Source organism: Equus asinus, chromosome 7, assembly GCF_041296235.1.
Source record: "Equus asinus isolate D_3611 breed Donkey chromosome 7, EquAss-T2T_v2, whole genome shotgun sequence".
NCBI classification, from domain to species: domain Eukaryota; kingdom Metazoa; phylum Chordata; class Mammalia; order Perissodactyla; family Equidae; genus Equus; species Equus asinus.
Genome location: NC_091796.1, coordinates 42,020,655 through 42,039,131, shown reverse-complemented (window position 1 = coordinate 42,039,131; position 18,477 = coordinate 42,020,655). Strand labels below are relative to the sequence as shown.

At 34.6% G+C, this 18,477-nt stretch overlaps 1 protein-coding gene across 8 annotated transcripts in view; it reads right to left on the bottom strand.

Annotated features, from left to right (window-relative positions):
- Nucleotides 1–5,085: 5,085 nt before the first annotated feature.
- Nucleotides 5,086–18,477, bottom strand: part of DSC1 (desmocollin 1) — a 345,309-nt gene continuing 331,917 nt past the window's right edge. For 6 of the 8 annotated variants that reach the window (XM_070513265.1, XM_070513264.1, XM_070513263.1 and 3 more), the window contains 7 exons: nt 17,016–17,278; nt 16,728–16,870; nt 10,411–10,623; nt 9,708–9,950; nt 8,274–8,395; nt 7,240–7,494; nt 5,086–6,372 (listed from right to left, as the gene is read on the bottom strand). In XM_070513265.1, coding sequence (XP_070369366.1) covers nt 6,175–6,372; nt 7,240–7,494; nt 8,274–8,395; nt 9,708–9,950; nt 10,411–10,623; nt 16,728–16,870; nt 17,016–17,278 — 1,437 coding nt within the window. In that variant the 3' untranslated portion in view covers nt 5,086–6,174. Of the gene's footprint in view, nt 6,373–6,453; nt 6,500–7,239; nt 7,495–8,273; nt 8,396–9,707; nt 9,951–10,410; nt 10,624–16,727; nt 16,871–17,015; nt 17,279–18,477 lie in introns of all 8 variants that reach the window. The other 2 variants (XM_070513267.1, XM_014842247.3) reach the window with 1 other exon arrangement.

Sequence of the window (18,477 nt, the reverse complement as noted above, 5' to 3'; positions counted from 1 at the left end):
CCGCTTGAAATGAAATCAGAGTTTCATCTCTAAGAAAGAACTAGATTAGGAGATAGTTGGCAGACAGCCAGCAGTCTCTGCTATGACACCCAAGGAAGGCCAAGGGACATGTGTTTGTCAGTGGCAAGTGTTCTTTTAATGTTTAAGTATATTTAAGTATAAATATCAAATTAGTATTTAATATTAATATTCAACATGCTTCATAATTATGTATATTATATACTTATATTGTTTTATATCTATTATTAAGAATACATTAATATTAAATTAAAATTAAACAACTCTGAAAATTGGTCTTAATTTTCTTCTGCCTGATTTCTCAGTCTGAAACAAGTAGAAATAATCATGACAGAATATGGTTACTTAATATTAACACAACTGGTCCTGACACTTTCTTAGCCATATCTATGATACTCAAAGTCAGTTACACCCAGAAAAATAAAACATTAAAAGCATACATGGCGATAAACTGGCTCAGTAAGAAAAGAATACATGAAGACATCTATGTCCCAAAATGATCTCAGGAGACTGCAAGTGTGTTGTTTTAAACTGTCAGGGTTATTCAGTTTGGTTTTTAAATGTGATTTGGTTAATTTGTTGGATAGGCCTGACCAAAAATAAATTAATGTCAAAATGTGATTTTTTTCTTAATTATGAGGTAGCAAGATAAATTTGCTAAGTAAAGTGGCAATGAACATTGAAACCAGTGGCAAGGTAGCCATTAATGATTAGCTAGCTAGTAACTGGTTTCTTTTTCCAGGCAGTTATTAACTGTAGCCTTTCATGGTTTCCCCATCCATTGTTAGCTGTGCTGCAGCTTCTTAAAAGTCAGGTAGAAAGCAATATATTCCCACACTCCCACTGGGATCCTTATAGATTGATACCAAACCTAATATCAGTTTCCCCACATTAAACTCAGCATATATGGGATTAAAACCAAAACACTCATTCCCTGCTTACTCTCTGGCTTCCTGGCTCCAGAATCCACAATCCTCCCTGAAGACAGACACCGTCAAGGACAAGCACCTGGATCATCTCCTCCCCACAAAGAGATACAGGCTGGTGGGAAAGCTGCTGACCAGCAAGGTCACGGGCTCCCTCCTCTCTGCAAGTGTCTCAAGGCCAAAGACAGGCTGGTGGGAAAACTCCGACCAGCAAGGCCATATGCTCCCCCTCCCCTACCTAAAACCCCAAATAAAAACCCTTCCTTTCAGCTTTTTGGGGAGTTTGGGATTTCAGCATTTGCTGCCCTTTCTCCTTGCTCAGCGCTGTGCAAAAATAAAATTCGTACTTTCTTCCACCACATCCGGTGTCAGAGATTGGCTTGCTGTGCAACGGGTGAGCGAACTCACTTCAGGTTCGGTAACAAGATAACATCTCTGATGCTTGGGTCACCATGGTAACGGGTGCTTAAGTTGTTTTTCCTGAACTGAAAGTGGACTCCTTGTCCAGTTCAGGCCAGTAGAGACCACTGACCCATCAAGTGGACCTGCTCAAATGTCTGATAGGTACCCCTTTGATGTCAGGGGGCCCAAAAACTTCACCCTCACATTATGCTAATACCACCACTTTGTGAACACGCATCTATTAAGAGCTGTGAAGCTTGACCATGCTTGTGCAGATCATCAAATACCTCACTTTTCCTTATCTCCAATCATCTACCCCCACACTTCAGACCGCCCTGCCCCTTTATCCCATAAATTTCCCCGATTCCTATTTTCAGGGAGGTGGATTTGAGACTTGTTCTGTCTCCTCACTTGGCTGCCTTATGAATAAACCCTTTCTCTGCTGCAAAATTTGTCGTCTCAGTGATTGGCATACTGTGCAGTGGGCAAAACAAACCTGGTTCGGTAACAATATTTCATTAACCTAAACTTGGTTACCTTCTGTGTCACTGTATATCCTCTCATATACGGCACTGTTAGCCACAAACTTCATGGAAAATCAATTATCCAGGTACATAAAAACACAGAGTGGGGGGTTCTGCTTTGTGATAAGAGGCAAGGTGATCTTGAATTTGGGTCACCAGGTAAGCTGGGACAAATTTCCCTACCACATGGCAGCTGTAGACCTACTGCCTGAGGCCCCTGTGTCACTCACTCTAATTGACTAATTGTGTTGTTCACCTATTAGTTTTTGCAGGTTTCGTCTCAAAGGATCATCTATGCAGTGATATCAATGTTTCATGTGCGTAGGGATCTTGTCAAAACTCAGACTCTGATCTAACAGGTTTGGGGTGGGGCCTGAATCCAGTTTCCTCCCAAGCTCTCAGGTCATGTGAACAACTCAGAGTAGCAAGGAGCTAGTACTGAGGTGAACTTGATAGCACGTTAGGAACACCTGCAGGGTCTCACCCTCAGAGTCTCCGATTTAATGGATCTGAGGAGGGATCCAAGAATTAGCATTTCTAACAAGCTTCCAGGGGATGCTGATGCTGCTGGTCCAGGAATCACACTTCAAGAACCACTGATTTAGAATCTCAGTGGGGATCTCAGAGGAGAGAAATAGAGTGCTTGTAGAACAGCAACCTCTCCCTGTCGTAGAACGCCTACCGCGGACGAAATGTCCTTGTGAACCTGGGTCTTAAGTTTTATACAAATGAACTATATAAATGTCGTCCACCCATTAATTCCTCAGTTTTCTATATATTTAGGAGAGGTAAAGCTAAAACAAGGAATTTGTTTCATTCCCACTTTGAACTATAGGGTTCCTTTTAGTTTTTCTCGAATTATACTTGACAAAATAATTCTACATGAATTTTTGGGTACGAATTCTAGATAAAACCTCAGATATCTCAAAGAAAGCCTTGAAGTTTCTTTTTAATGTTAATAATTCCATGTTATAGCATTTAAAGGTGCCTAAACATGGGCAAACAAAAACACCACAATTTCAGGCATTAATTGTTACATACTGACAACTAAATATGAAAAATTTTGAAATCCTATGTATTCTCAGGCCAAATATGGGGGAAGGCCACACTTGTTTTTAATTGTTTTTTTTTTCTCTAAAGTTAGGAAATAAAAAACTTCTAACTCTATAGCTTGGTTTTATCAAAGCACACTTTATTCCTATCAATAAAAAAACCTACTTTAAGAAGTAGACATTTTAAAATAATTTGATCTATCATCACAAAATGTGTATTATGAATGTACTTCACACATTTGTTTTTTAATGCTCCTTATATACTAAATTACTCCATATATTTGAAAATAGTTATTTTATTGTTAGTGGTTAGGATTTGAGGTGATTTAAGTGTGGTTTTTATTTTTTATGCAACACCATCCTTTCAAAGAGTTTTTAAAAATTATGCGTGCTTACTTTTATTGGGCTCTACAAAATACATAAGGGTCTATCGATTCTTAGCAATGCTATGTTCTGCTGTGTTCTATTTTCTTTTTCCTACATAAGTAGAAAAACAAATGCAGTATCTGGCCAAATGCAATGTTCCTTCGGCTTTATTAGAAAAGCAAATAAAAGAGACCAGAGAGATGCAGCAATATACATGGTTTGTTTGTTTCATTACCCTAATCTAATTTAGGATTTTCAGCTAGTACAGAACTCATAACTAACACACTGCAAAAACTGAGTTAGTTTTTCTTTTCTATGAAAATAAAAATCCTCAACTCTAAAACATATATTGTGAATATTTTCCAAATAGCATAGCATATTCCATTTTCTAAAAGTAAACATATGCATTGATATCGTTTTATAAAATATTTTTAATAAACTCAGGAGGAATGAAAAGCTCAGTAAAGTTAAGAAACTGTTTAACAAAGCTCATTTATAATAGTTATGCCAATTTTTGTCTATCTTGGTGCTTCCATGGAATTTTTTCACATGAAATAGTTTGAGATCTGAATCAAGATAAGGAAAATGTAATTGTATATTTTCCCTAACTATAGATTTAATTATAAAAAAATTCATGATTAACTAATTGACAATGAATTTACCGACAATTAACTTATATAAAACAATCCATAAAGTTCAAAATTTTGTTACAAAACTAAACTTGTAAATAGTCCAGTGGAGTTTTGTGAATTTCATCAATCATAAAATTAACATTTAATTTTGAGTGTAAACAGAGAATAACTTTGAAATTCCTAAGTATATCATAAAACAGTCATAGTTCCTCTATGAGATAAATTTTAATGATATTTTGAAATCATTTAATTAGCCAAAACTGCTTAATGCAGATTCATTTCCCACACTTTCTAATAATTCTGGTAGCACTCAGAGTGTCCTCTCTTGCTAACCAAGAAATCTTCCACTGGCCTTTAATTGTACTTTATGTTCAGATATAAATTCTCTCTTTCATACTTAAACAAATGGAAGAAATATTAATACATAAACAAACACAAAAGTTAATGTTTGGCTAATGATTTTTAATTGCTCAGAAAACATTCTGCACTTATATTCAAGAATATAACTTAGCACAATATACTTCTAAATTTTTAATGATATATTTTAAAATTTCAAAATATAATATATATTTTAAAATTTCTATAAAAATTTCTATAAAATTATATCTGAAATATAAGATTATATTTTAAAATTTTAAAACTGGTGTCATTGTTAGAGTAACGAGTACATCAGACAACAGAATTGTATTACCCCCTAAAATTATTTTACTCACAAAGGCTATGAAAAGCATACATTGTGGACACCTTATAAAATAAAATCTTACTTACTAAAACTTTTTTCCTCTGCTCTAATATCCAATGTCGTATCAAGTAACACCTTTAATTAGAAACTGTAACTGAGAATGAGGAGGCTAATCACAAAAGTTTTAAAAATCAACTGCTCATTTTCTCAATAGTTAACTAGTTAATAGATTAAAAAAAGTTTTTGTCTGAATGAGAAATTTCCATGTGATATATATTGTTATTGTTTATAAATCTATAGAGTTTGGCACAAAAGACTATTAAAATATTATTTAAATACATGGCTTTTTTCTAAAGGAATAAAATATAATATCTTATTAAAATATTATGCATTCAAAATAATTTATGAACTTATGTGTTCACTCATTTATCCATCATTCAACAAATGTTTGGTAAATGTAATTTTAAGAGATTTTCATTTTTTAACATATATATTCCAAACTCTTTATTTCTGATTTTCTTAAAGTAGATTAATGTACACTGAGCTTTAGGTTCCAATATGGATGCCATTCAATTTTTAGCATGTTCAAAGGCCTAAGCACTGCGTGTCAGGGTTGCAAGCCTCATACCTGCTGGGCTAGTTCCACAAACGCTTGAAGATGGTGGCCCTGTGTCAAACTAGAGAGTGCATGTTCTTGCCAAGTATTTGTATTTTTAAAAGGTAATAGCTCATTATGTAAAAACAAAACATATTTGTGGGTCTGAGTCAACCCATTGGTATTAAGGCTGCAATTCTTTCATGGAAATTCTCTCACATGATCCTTATGAAATCTCTGTGGCTCAAACTGCTGTGAGCTTGTTCTAATCCATGTCTTTCCAACAATCCTAGAAGCTGTAGGAACCTGATAACACATTCACGTAGGCAGAGACCCAAGGACAAAGCTCTGAAGCCTCCTGAAAGAAAACAGCACTGGGTACACCTCCACAAGTTAAAATTGTAGGGAGAAATGAGCTTTTATTTACCAAATTGAAGACTGCACCAAAGAATACTTAAAAATCCTTCCATACATAGCCACTTGGGTAGAGGAAGCAATTCTCTGTCACCAAAGACAATAATTCTAAATAGTTCTCCCCAAGATTTTGGAGAAAATATTTAATTTTCATCTAAAATAAAAATTCATTTTTCATTAGCCTCCACAACACCCAGCTCTCCCACCTACTCTTCCATAGCATACGAAGTAACAAGTTTTCAAATAGAAGATGCAAGAAAGTACAAGAGTACGAAGTAACAAGTTTTCAAAGAGAAGATGCAAGAAAGTACATAGTACATTCCAGAAAGGGCAATATATACAAGCATATAAAAGAAAATTAACAAGTGAAACTTGTATTTCTAGAGAACATGGAAGTCATATCAGACAAGCAGAATTTAGGGGAGCTTCATATTTATAGTATCCTTATCTATACATGACTCAAAGTTTACCTCCAATAAACACATTAGCAGATGCTGCTACCATCTGATATTCAATACACTCCTACATAGGCATTTGTAGATGGTACTCTATTAAAGGCACATTTAATTCTTTATACACGTCTTCGCTAGCGTCCTAAATTTGGGTTCCAGATGATCTAAAAACTCAAGTCCTTCTTCTTCCTGCCGATCACTGCAGCAGCCTACCGAGCCGGCCATGGACCCTTTTCCTTCATAGTTGTACGAGCGCACGTAGTCTTCAGAGTGTTTATGCTCCTCATCTTGTCCACACAGATACACCTTCTGTATCACAAAAGAACACATTTTATTATTTCTTTTAAAACACCTAAACATACTAACATAAAAATAATGTCTTTGATTTACCTTTTACTGTTTAATTTTTAATCAGAGTGTGTCCTCTAATGGATTCCTACATATAAAAAATGCACATGATTGGTCTGAATTATATTCATTCTTAAAATGTAGCAAATATATAGATGCTCCTAGTGAACACATTTATAAAAATTAAAGCTATGCATATATCATACAACTAACAATTTCCCATTTGAATATAAGATTTGCATAGTTGAAATATACCTCTGTAGCTTCTTTGTATCTCTGAAACCAATATAGTCTATGATTCTTATGTTTATACGCTATCATATAGCTATAATAAGGTACTACATTAAACTGGCTAGTATTAACCTATATTGATTAATCTAACCATAAAATAAGGAACTAAAACCCCAAATAAAAGCTTAACAGTCTATCTGGATGATGTTGATAGCCAGGACTTCATAACCACGTGAAGGATTCAACACACTGAAAGAGGTTTCTAATTTATGATCTGTGCATTACTCTATAGCAAATATTTCACTCCAGGTGATTTTCCTGGTAACTTTTAGGGAAGAAGCTATCAGTCTTTTCATACTTCCTAAACATATCTACATACGCCACTCTTAGAGAAAGTTTTGTAAACCTCATTTTAAAAATTGAATTTTAAAAGATCATTTTTCTCTCTGGGTTTGAACCTGACATCCATATCTGTGATAATTCAACGTTAAAAAGGCGAAGAGTTCCAGGTGTAAGGAGGAAAATTTTCAGGATATCCTGATTTATAAATAGTGTTTAACTTTCATGTAATATGAACTTAAAGACTTTGGCACTTACTTCGCCAAGCCGAGGTTGGGTGAAGCTGTGCCAGTCGGTGTATGCGAATCGGCCAGTATCCGTTACTCCTTGTCCTACCCCTTTGACGGATTCCAAGGTCTGATGTCCACCTCCTTTGCTGGAATCCAAAGTGTATCCACCTTTGACCATCTCAAAATTTTGCTGTGTTTTGACTCCCTGGCCACCAAGGGTGCCACCAGACATGCTTGTATCGCAAATGTTGGATGTCTGAATGGGGAGTCTAATATTTGCCTCCTATAAATAAAATCAGACATATAAAATGATGAAGCAAATTGAAACTAACAGTTTGCTTTCATTTCTTTCCCACCATAGGCAAACCACTTACTTGTTGTGCCTCTCAGTTCCTCATACAGAAAGTCAAGATAATAATTGTACCCATATCATGGGTGTTATGGGTCGAACTGTGTCGCCTCCAAAGTTCATATGTTGAGGTCTTAACCCCTAGTGCCTCAGAATGTGATCTTACTTGAAGATAGGGACATTGTAGATTACAGGTGTAATTAGTTAAATTAAGATAAGGTCAAACTCAATTAGTGTTGGTCCCTAATCCAAAATGACGGTGCCCTTACAAGAAAAGGGGAAATGTGGACACAGACTGGCACACAGAGAGAATGCAACATGAAGATCTGATTTATCTTGCCATAAGCCCAGGTACCACCAGAAGCTAGAGAGAGGCCTGGAACAACAGATCGTTCCCTAGCACCTTCAGGGAGAATGGCTCTGCCAACATCTTGATCTCCAACTTGTCGCCTCTGGAACTGAGACAATACATTGCTATTGTTTAAGTCACTCAGTTTGTGGTACTTTGTCATGGCAACCCTAGGAAACTAATGCAATACAACTGTGGAGTTTAAATGAATTAACATGTGCAGGGCACTTGGAACTCTGTTTGGCATGGTAAATGCTCAATAAACATTAGCTATTATTATTATTATTATTACTATTATTATGTAATAATCAATTGTCATCATCGGATCACCATACAATTCAAAGGAAAGTGAAGTCTGATTTACCATTACTTCTTCTCCAGGTCCTTCAGTATTTGATACAATTAAATTTTGCTGGGCTACATCTTCTGGAAAACATTTCTTTACTGTTTTCTTAGCAGTGACACAGAAACACGTAAACAGAATACCTAAAAAATGAAAATAGTTAAGTAAAAGAGTATTTTTTTCATGCTGAGTATATATTAAATCATTTGAATCATATGATTTTTCTAAAAGTTTCTTCACAGAATTTTAAAAAATTTGTTCCAGAAATTATCTCTTTGGGTCATAAAATTTAAAACAGAATATTAACAAATGTATTGTTATATAGACCATCTTTGTCTTAGTGAGTTTACATTATTAGGCTACATAAGAAACAAATCAATAAAAATTAAGAAGGATCAAGTGAGCATAGTTTAGTAATAGCTTTCTTCCCAGATCAAGAATTAACTTAAAGTTTCTCTTATTTTCTCCACACTGAAATAGTAACTTCATTTAATTGAAATTTAAGCTAGTATTATTGATATTTAAAATCCATATAGAACACACTCAAAGGGCTTAGAACCACAAAACAAAGAGCATTTGGCATAAGTACAAACAAGAAAGGCAATTATATAAACTCAGTGCCCAGTTTTGAAAGTGTGCATCAACTAATATAGTGCTAAGAGGAACATCCAGTTTAATCTGAAACTGAAATCAATGAATTAGCACACAGCAAAGACTATGGGAAAAGTCTGTAAATGCAAAGAGGTTGTGTGTAGTCCAATAGACTGTTAAAAAAGAAAGAGGAGAAGAAAGCAAGGAAGGAAAGAAGGAAGGAAGAAAGGGATGGAGAGAGGAAGAAAGAAAAGAAGGAATGAAGGAAGTGTGGGCAATGATTTCTGTCACTTTTGTATCTCCAAAACACAGTCTGCAGAATGCAAAATCTTAGCATCCTCTGTACACATTACTTTTCCTCAGTGGTTCACCATAAGACAATTTTCCACTCATTGGAGTCTTAAGATGTATGCTACATCGCTTCATTAGTAACATTTAAGTAAACTTTGGAACTACTCTGTTATCACTAGTTCTTTTGGTGCATTCACTATGTATATTTGGCTGGTTGAAAGACTGTAATATTTTGTATGGAAGGATATCTTAATAATAATTTTATCCAACCTCTTCATTTTACACATGGAAAAAATGAGCTCAAAGAAGAGGAAATTTTTTACCCAGTGTCTTACAGCTAAGTGTTGGCAGAACTAAGGCTACACCTCTGAAATTTGCTTTCAATTTAATCTGCTCTCCCTCATATGCTTCTTCTGTGGCTCAGGACGCCAAGTCGTATAGTATGTACAAGATTTTTAAAAGGATACATTTACCAAAGGCTATAAATGTCATTGATATAAAGAATTGCCATATACATTTTCAAAAAATATTAGATAAAACTTCAGCTGACACATTCTAGATAGTTATACTTACATAACAACAATGCAGAGCCCAACACCATGGCAAGAATAGCCCATTTTCCAAGTATTACATTTGATAACTTAACATCTCTCTCATCGACAATATTCATTCTACAGTCAGACGGAGTTGTACAGTCACATACTCTCACTGATAACATGTGTTTTCCAACCAAACCATGTCTATCTTTTATTTCGATAGGCACAGTATAGTAGTTATAATCAAGATTTTGCCGTTCACGAAGAATGGCAGTTTTACCTAGGAGAAAAAGATAGAATATATATTGATATGACATTTCAGTAGCTATATTTTTCCCAATTGTTATTCCTGGGGGGAAGGTGGTAATTTAGCTTAGAAAAGAATTCTAGTGATTCATTTTTCTTCTTAAAAATTATTTTGATTTCTTGAGAACCCAGAAACAATAATTGATATTGCTCTACATTTATATTAGAATAATCTATACTTAACATGTTATTCAAATATTATCTTAAAATAGATGTATATGTTTTCTTAAAAGATATTTGGAACAAGAGTCTGAACTTAACATAAATATATTATTCATTGCTTTATTAAAAGAAAGCCATTTTCCTTTTTTTTAGGATCAATAAAATAATTTCCTAACATGAGTATTTATTTAGTATAATGAACTAAGGTGAAAGTCAAGACCATCAGCCATCTTGAGTTCCTATTGATTACAAGATTTAATATAATTACACACCATCCTTTGTTTCTATAGTCCAAAGTTTGCTGGCAGAATTATCCAGAAAGAATTGAAAAGGTGGACCATTTTCAGGTCCATCTGGATCTACAGGTTCTAGAACAGCATACTCTTTATTATGTCGACAAATTGTCACTTCTTTTTCAAGTTGTGGTGGGTGGTCATTATCATCTTCCAAAAGAACTACTAATGTTCCAGTGCAAGATCTGCCATCTAAGAAAAATCAAAAATAGGTTATGTCTTCACTTAAAAATTTATTTCAGCAATCTTTATGATACACAGTTAACATCTGCTTTCTGCTAGTTGTGTGAACTTGAATTAGCACACACACTTCCCAGATCACAAATACCATTGCTACAAGGACAAAATAGTGGTGTGTCATTCTTCCGTGAAGATTGGTGACTGTATCAGATGATAAGTTGAGGTGTTTTTCAAAACTAAAAGGTATGAGATTATGAGTAATGTCACTACAGAATATCCAGTTGAAAATAAAATTGATTTCTTACATAAAGAGCGTATATTTATCCTTAGAATACAAAGGTTTTACATTTGGTCATCAATCACCTCCTTGGCTTCCTCTCCTAACCGTTTCTTTTATCAAACCCACTAAGTGCGCTCCTTCATGTCTGTTTGGTACATTCTGTTGCCACTGACAGAAATACTTTTATCTTCCTCTTTGCCTGAAAAATTCCTATTATCCTTTAAGAATCCTCCTCAAGAAACTTGCTGTGGCTTCCGTGGACAATGGTAGCCATATTGTCCTTTGATTTCTCAAGACACTACTTGAGTCATCATTGGCTCACACACTGAACTGGGAACATGTTCATAGTAAGAACTAAGCTGTACTCATCTTGAAAGTCTAGTGCTCTGCCGAGTATTTCTCAGCTAATTTATAACTCAATACTACACAGTGAACATAATGTGCTTACTATTTTTACATTTTGTAAAAAAATTAATTGAATAAACCATTAAAATAAGTTTGCACCCCCACCTTAGTCCAATTAATATGTTCTTGAGAATAGGAACTCCTACTCATCTCTATTCTGTAGATCAGCGCTATTATTGGCCTAATGCTTTACACATAAGTCTCAATATTTTTTATTAAAATAGAGCCTATTATTTGTGTTTAAGAGATAATGAAGTTCAGAAAACATGTTCAAATTTTACTGTTTGTGAAAAATAAACTATAATAAACAGTAAACTTTAAAGATTGAAATAAACAAAGAATTGATAAAATTTCTCATTTTTGTGCTTTGAATACTGGTCTAAATTTTGGAGCATATATGTTGAATTTATCATAAAGACTACTATATGTCATATGCAAATATAATCTTTTTTATTTTTCGTTCGAAATAACATTTAAGCCATATCATGTGGTATATCTCAGTCAAACTTTTTTCTGTTGAATGACTACAAAATTAATTTATTCAAAGGGACTTTTAAATTAATGACTTACATAAGGTAACTACTGCATATATCTATTTGAAAACTATTCTATTTGAACAAGTTTTTAAAATATCTAGAAATAAAAAGAAATCTGCAACAGCATATAAACATTTTGAGGCTGCCAGGTAATTGTAAAAATATGAATATAAGTAACAACTTCAAAATCAGCAAACTAACAAAAAAGTGAGTAACAGGAAAAAGAAGGTCTTTTTAAATTAAAAAAAAAATGTAGTTAGAGGCATTACCTGTGAGTCAACATGAGTGCTATGATTTTACTTTTTAAAATTTAAGCAAAGAGCAGTTTCTCTTTATGGAACGATAAAAAGAAATCACACTTTAAAAATCAAATAAAGAAGTAGAGCACCAAATGGAAAGCAAATCAAGACTCATTTCATCCTCTATTCAGCCAGCATTTATCACATAAGATTGTTTTCCATCACAGTCTCTGTTTTAAGCATGTTGTTAAAAACGAATGCTTGAAATTAACAAAATGGGTGGTAGTCAAAACCAGAGCTGAAAATGAAGTCCTAGAAGTCTTCTAAAACTACAAATGATTGATATGTTTTCATCTTACTTCTGGGAAATAGAGCCAAAAATAAGTAATTGTTGAGTATGGCTGAAGGTTGTGAAAAGTTAATTAAGTGGGTATAATGCTTAAATTAAGCACATAAGGAAATGCCAAGTATCAGCGAGTAAGGAACATCCCAGTCTCAGGGCTGGAAAGTACATCTTGGGTTAACTGAAATCTAAACTTACAACATGTCAACCACATGGAGTCCGACAAGCAATGGTTTCCCATTGCCACTGAAATGTTTTCAGGAACTAGAAGTTCACTGCATTACGAATCAGTCCACTCCAGGCACAGAACTCTTTAATTGTTGGAGAGTTTTTAGGTTCTGTCTTATTAAGCTACAATATGTCTCCTAATCATTTCCAACAACTTGTTCGTGTTCTTTTTGGACTATACACACACAATGTTTACCTCTTCTACATGATAACCCTTAAATATTTGTTATTTTAAGAAAAAAAATTTTACAGCCAAATATAACAAAGCATTTTGTAAACGTTTGAACTCAATTTTTTATACTAAAACTAATTGTTCCAAGTACCAATTATGCGCCTGGAGTAGCAAAGCTCTTGGTAGTGAAATTGACAACCTGGACCTGGAGATTCATGAAACTCAAACAACAGCAGAATGACAACTATCAGTACCTGCATTAAGCAAACATATGCCAAAATCTCTGCCAGGTGCTTGGTAAAGGGATGATTTTGCAAGAAAAAGCCTCCTTATGAGAAATTGAGCTCACAATCAATCCAGTTAGAGGAATAGAATATACATGAGAAGCAATGAAACACCCTTTTCATAGAGAAGACACCTGACCTGTGATAACATATTATTCCAGGGAAGGAGGGCTTAAAAAGTGTTAAGAGAAGACCTTAACAAAACAATGGGAACAATCGCAGAAGCTGTCAGTGTGATTCATTTGAAGTTGAGATCTTAATTTCAAACAGGAGAGCATAGAACGATTCTAGGCAGAGGGTGTATAAAACAGTGTTTTCTAGAATGACAGTAGGGAAACCAGCTTGACTGACAAAGAGGATTGACACAGGAAATACAAAGGAAGAAAGTGGATTCTAAGAAAGCTAGAAGAATACCTAGATCATCATCCTGAAATATTTATGAACATCAAAACTAAATGTGGAAATGTAAGTACAGTCGGCCCTCCATATCTCAGGTTCCACATCCACAGATTCAACCAACCATGGATGAAAGGCCTACAATGGTTGTGTCTGTGCTCAACATGTACACACTTTTCTTGTCATTATTCCCTAAACAATATAGTATAACCACTATTTACATAGCACCCCCATTGTATTAGATATTATAAGTAATCTAGAGATGATTTAAAGTATATGAGAGGATGCTCATAGGTTATAAGCAAATATTATACCATTTTACATTAGAGACTTGAGCATCCTTGGACTTTGGCAACGGTGGGGGTTCTGGAACTAGTCCCCCTGATTCAGAGGGGCAAATGTAATTATTTGGCTCTTGGAAGGATATATCGATGGATTAAAGTTCAAAGCAACAAAATCCTTCATGTCACCATATGGCCTTCCACTAAAATTTATAACATCCTTACCTTTACTTCTTCTTGAGCACACCCAGGTTATCCATGAGCCTGGGACATAGACTTGTACGGTTCAGACTTGACATTTTACTTCCTTGTACTATGATCACTGTGCTTACAGACATTGTCTTTTAGCATCAAAAGACATAGTTAATTTCTTATATTTCTGTTCTCTATATTTGCCTGCTCTCCAAATGGTATTTCATTTTCCTATCGCCAAGCTTCTGCATTTCTGTGAAATCTCCTCCCTTTATCCTTTAATCTGGGCTGCTCTTAACTGACTTCCACTTCTTAAGATATCCATACATACTCTTAGGGGGAACATTTTCATGCCAAAGAACCAACCTCTTATGAGAATATAATAATCCTTTAACAGATATCATGTGAGAATTTGGAACTACTATTTGGATTACTATTACTATTCTATTACTATTTGGAACTCCTAGACAATGGACATTTGTGGAATAAATGAGTAAACATAAATCCTTGCTTGACATCATAATTGTATTCTTGAACCATTCAGATTTCACTTTTACTTATATAGGAGCAGCAAATCACCCAGGATTACAGAGTAGTGGCAACATTAGCTATATTTCTCAATTAATGTCTTCTCCACTCTTAAGTAGTTTTTCTTTCTACCTATACTGAAAGAACTACATTAAAAGTATGTGTGAGAGGTATCAAGAGGAAAAGATCATATGAAGATGGTTAAATAACAATATTCACATTTAGATTTTCTGTCAGATTTTTCAACCTAAATATTTTTAGCTCATGGCAATAGTTCTTTAAAACTGCTTGGTCACTGATTATGATGTGCAACACAGTATTTTCCTCAAAGGCAACAGGAATAGAACAAGGCTGAGTGAAGAAGAAAGAAAAAATCTGAATAGTGCAGATGTGTATGAGTGGTCTTGCCCTTCCCATATAAATTAGAAGCAGCCAGCATCTTCATTATTGTAATCTTTGTGTCTTGTCAGAGAATCATCTTTTAGTAGACGTGGCTTTTATTGTAAAGCTATAGAAGAGAGTAGGGATATAACATATGAGAAACATTTGTCTTTATTTTATTATCAAAATATCAAGGGGCAAAATGAATTAACATGAACCATTTCATGACCTATTTTCAACTTTTGTTAATTTCCGTGGGATTTGATATATATTTATTCATACACTCACCTATTCCTTCTAAAGAAATTCAATGATTCTACAGAAAAAGACCACAGCATTGCTGTATCAGCTTGTTTGTTTTGAACATCTAGTATATAAAAATATGCTAACCATAAAAATAGTGGAAACCACCTTGGATTAGGCAGATAGTCAAAAGCATAGGCTCTATCATAAAAGTATAAGTTCATTCATCTTTCTGGAAATTTACCCCAAATAAGTGAGTCTATAATTGGTGTAATGGGATGTAACATTGTAATTTCTATTTATATTTTTTATCATCCTCTTTTAATATCTATTTTGTATATTTTTATGATGTATACATTAGCATTACTAAGTATACATAGTACATATAGATAAATAAACATACTAGTAAATATATGGAGGTTGTGGTGTGCTGGTCTCAGTCTATCGATGACCAATGTTGTCACTCAACCAGGCCTTGTGGCTCTTATTATGATTGCAACATCCCCTCAGCCATACCATCAGGAAACATGGAAAAAAAAGGTTTATTACTTATGAGTCCTGTGCCACACAGCGAGATCACAGGGAGAAGGGGAGAGAGGGAAGGGGAGAGAGAAGGAGGGAGAGAGGAGAGATCGCGAGAGAGCTCCAGGAGTTGTGCTTTTATTGGGGTCAAAGGTGGAAACCTATGGTTTTGTAGGCTTATTCTTTATTGGTGAATTTAAAACAGATTGGGAATTTAAAGTGGAGGGGATAGGGTGAGGTGGGTGGGGAGGGAGAAGAAACAAGTGGCCTAAATGGTCAGTTATGGAAATGAACCAAGATCTCTAAAACAAAGGAGCCTGGGGTTAGGGGTAGAGTGGGGTAGGATGGCAGCCTGACTCTTTATCTAATTCTGAGGCTGGCAATGTGTTTATTCCAGATAGCCATCTTTGAAGTAAATGCTTCTTTGAAGTGCATGCCTCAGCAATCAAAGCTTAAGTCAGGCACTCTAATTTCAAAAAGAAAAGCCAACTGTCAGGGCTTACACTACAATGCTACAAAATCCAAAAATAGCTTACTGCTAGGAGTGTATGTTCAAAAAGAGTTTTGAGATCACTACTTTATGACATTTGAAGGGCATTTCTTCACAAGATAGGTTCTAAAATTAACCTTAGAGAAGGATTGCAAAGCACAGCGAAAGACTTGAGTCATATTTGATCATTGCTTTAGGATACAGGAAAAACGTTTTGTTCCCCATGAAGGGAGGCTCAGAACAAACCTACCTTGAACTCTACTGTTTTAGGTGAGTTGAACCCTTTCAGCAAGCTCAAATCATAATAACCTAAATCTGTATTCCTGAAAAAAATGGAGATCCTTGAGGATGTCACCATATCCATGGCAGAGATCAAGTAATACGGACCTTGAAATTTAGATTTGGACCATTCACTGCCCTTACTTTCCATTACTGATGCGCCGGGCCTAAATTTGGTGGTCTCCAATAAATTGAAAAATCATAATGCAAACATTATTTGCATTAAATTTTCACATGGAAATAAACAGATTTCACCCCAAGATTTCCTTAAAAATATATCCTATATTTATATTTTATTTCTAGAAAATGGCACTCACCTGCATCCATTGCAACCACGGAAACATTGTATTGGTCATTTTTTACAAATTTTGATTCTCTATCTAGCACTTTTAAAGTTTTCAAGTCACCAGTGTATTCATTAATGTCAAACCAACCATCTTCATCTCCTATCTTCTTATACCTAATTTTTAGAAAGAAATGTAAATACTCCAAGAATGGACATAATCTCAAAATCTATCAATTTGAAAAATACATAGAACTTTCCTAAGTTAGAACTCTATTTACATCACAATTAAAACTAAGAAACTTTTTGAAAAAGACATTACCTTAGGCCTTCCCCATTGCGCGTTTCTGGATCTGACGCTTTGTATCCAAGGAGTTCTTTGCCAGCTGGGAGGCCATCTTTACTCTGAATAACTTTTACTGGCGGTTGGCATTCAGGGCCCTCATCGCTGTCCTTTACTTTAACAGTGACAGTTGTAGTGCACATAGTAGGAGGAGTTTGTGAGTTTGCTGCTTTAGAGAATTGTGCTTCATTAAGTACACCAATTTGCAAAACAATTTGGCGATTGACTTCATAGTTCAATGGCTGTTCAAAAAACATACTTTAATCAGTCAATATATAACACTGTATATGGAAGACGTAATTATGATTCCAAGTTTTGGCACAAAAGGGAATATCAGTTTGTTCCCAGGGAACACCATTTTTGTGTATAAAATATCACCAAAAGTTGGTGCTAACGTAGTTACTGGCTAATAATTAGCTTCCTGTAATGACAAACACTATCAAATGCAAAATTGTTGATTGTAAGGTTCAACCAATTTTTTCTTCTCACTTTTCTTTCGCAAGGTCCTGTCTTCATTTTTTCATCACAAGTTTAAATATTAATGGAAATACAGAATAAGTATTTGAATAAATTCAAATAGACTATTATTTCTCAATATTTCATTACTTATCAAATGGGATAACAGTGATAACTAAGACAGCAGAAGTCCCTCCAGGCTAAGTATGTGAAATAATTAGACAGACTATGAGGACACGAGATTTGGCTATAATGGAGTGTTACTCTGAGTATATGAGTCAAGAGAGATCATTTTATCTAGACACAACTTTCCAAAGCACATTATATTTGAATTTGCTTAATTCCCAATCAAAGTGCTCAGTCCTGAACTGAATAATTAGAAAGAATCCCAAAACAATAGTTTAATAATTAGGGCCTAAAATCTATCAAGATAACAAAAAATGGAAAGCAAGAGAAATCTAGAAGCCAGAAAAAGGATAGAAAGAGAGAGAAAAAGAGAAAGAATAGGTAATAGAATAAGTAAAAGACATTTTCCAAAAATCTTATGAGGAAAGCACAATTTATGTATATTGCTTCTAAGAAAATACACTGTCTCCAGGAAATTAATGAGGGAAGATACATAAGAGTTTAGTGAGGGCTATGGGCAGACGGACTCAGAAAGGAACCAGGTTCAGTTAAAGTAATCATGATAGGTGCCAGTAATTGCAATTTTAAAACTCCCCAAACACCAGCTACCTCAAATATAGGGGGGTTAATGGGAATAACTACTGAATATTTAGTAAATGATCTGTCTTATAAAATACATTACAGAGAGGTAAAAGTACAACATGAGCATAAGCAGAAGTGAAAAGTCAAGAGGTTTGATTTCAGTGACTCTTCCATTTCTTCCTGTTTTGTGTTAGACAAAATAAGGGATCTGGACAAATGGGCATCCAAGACCCCTTCTAAGGCTAATATCTGATTACTAACTCAACATTTCTCTGCC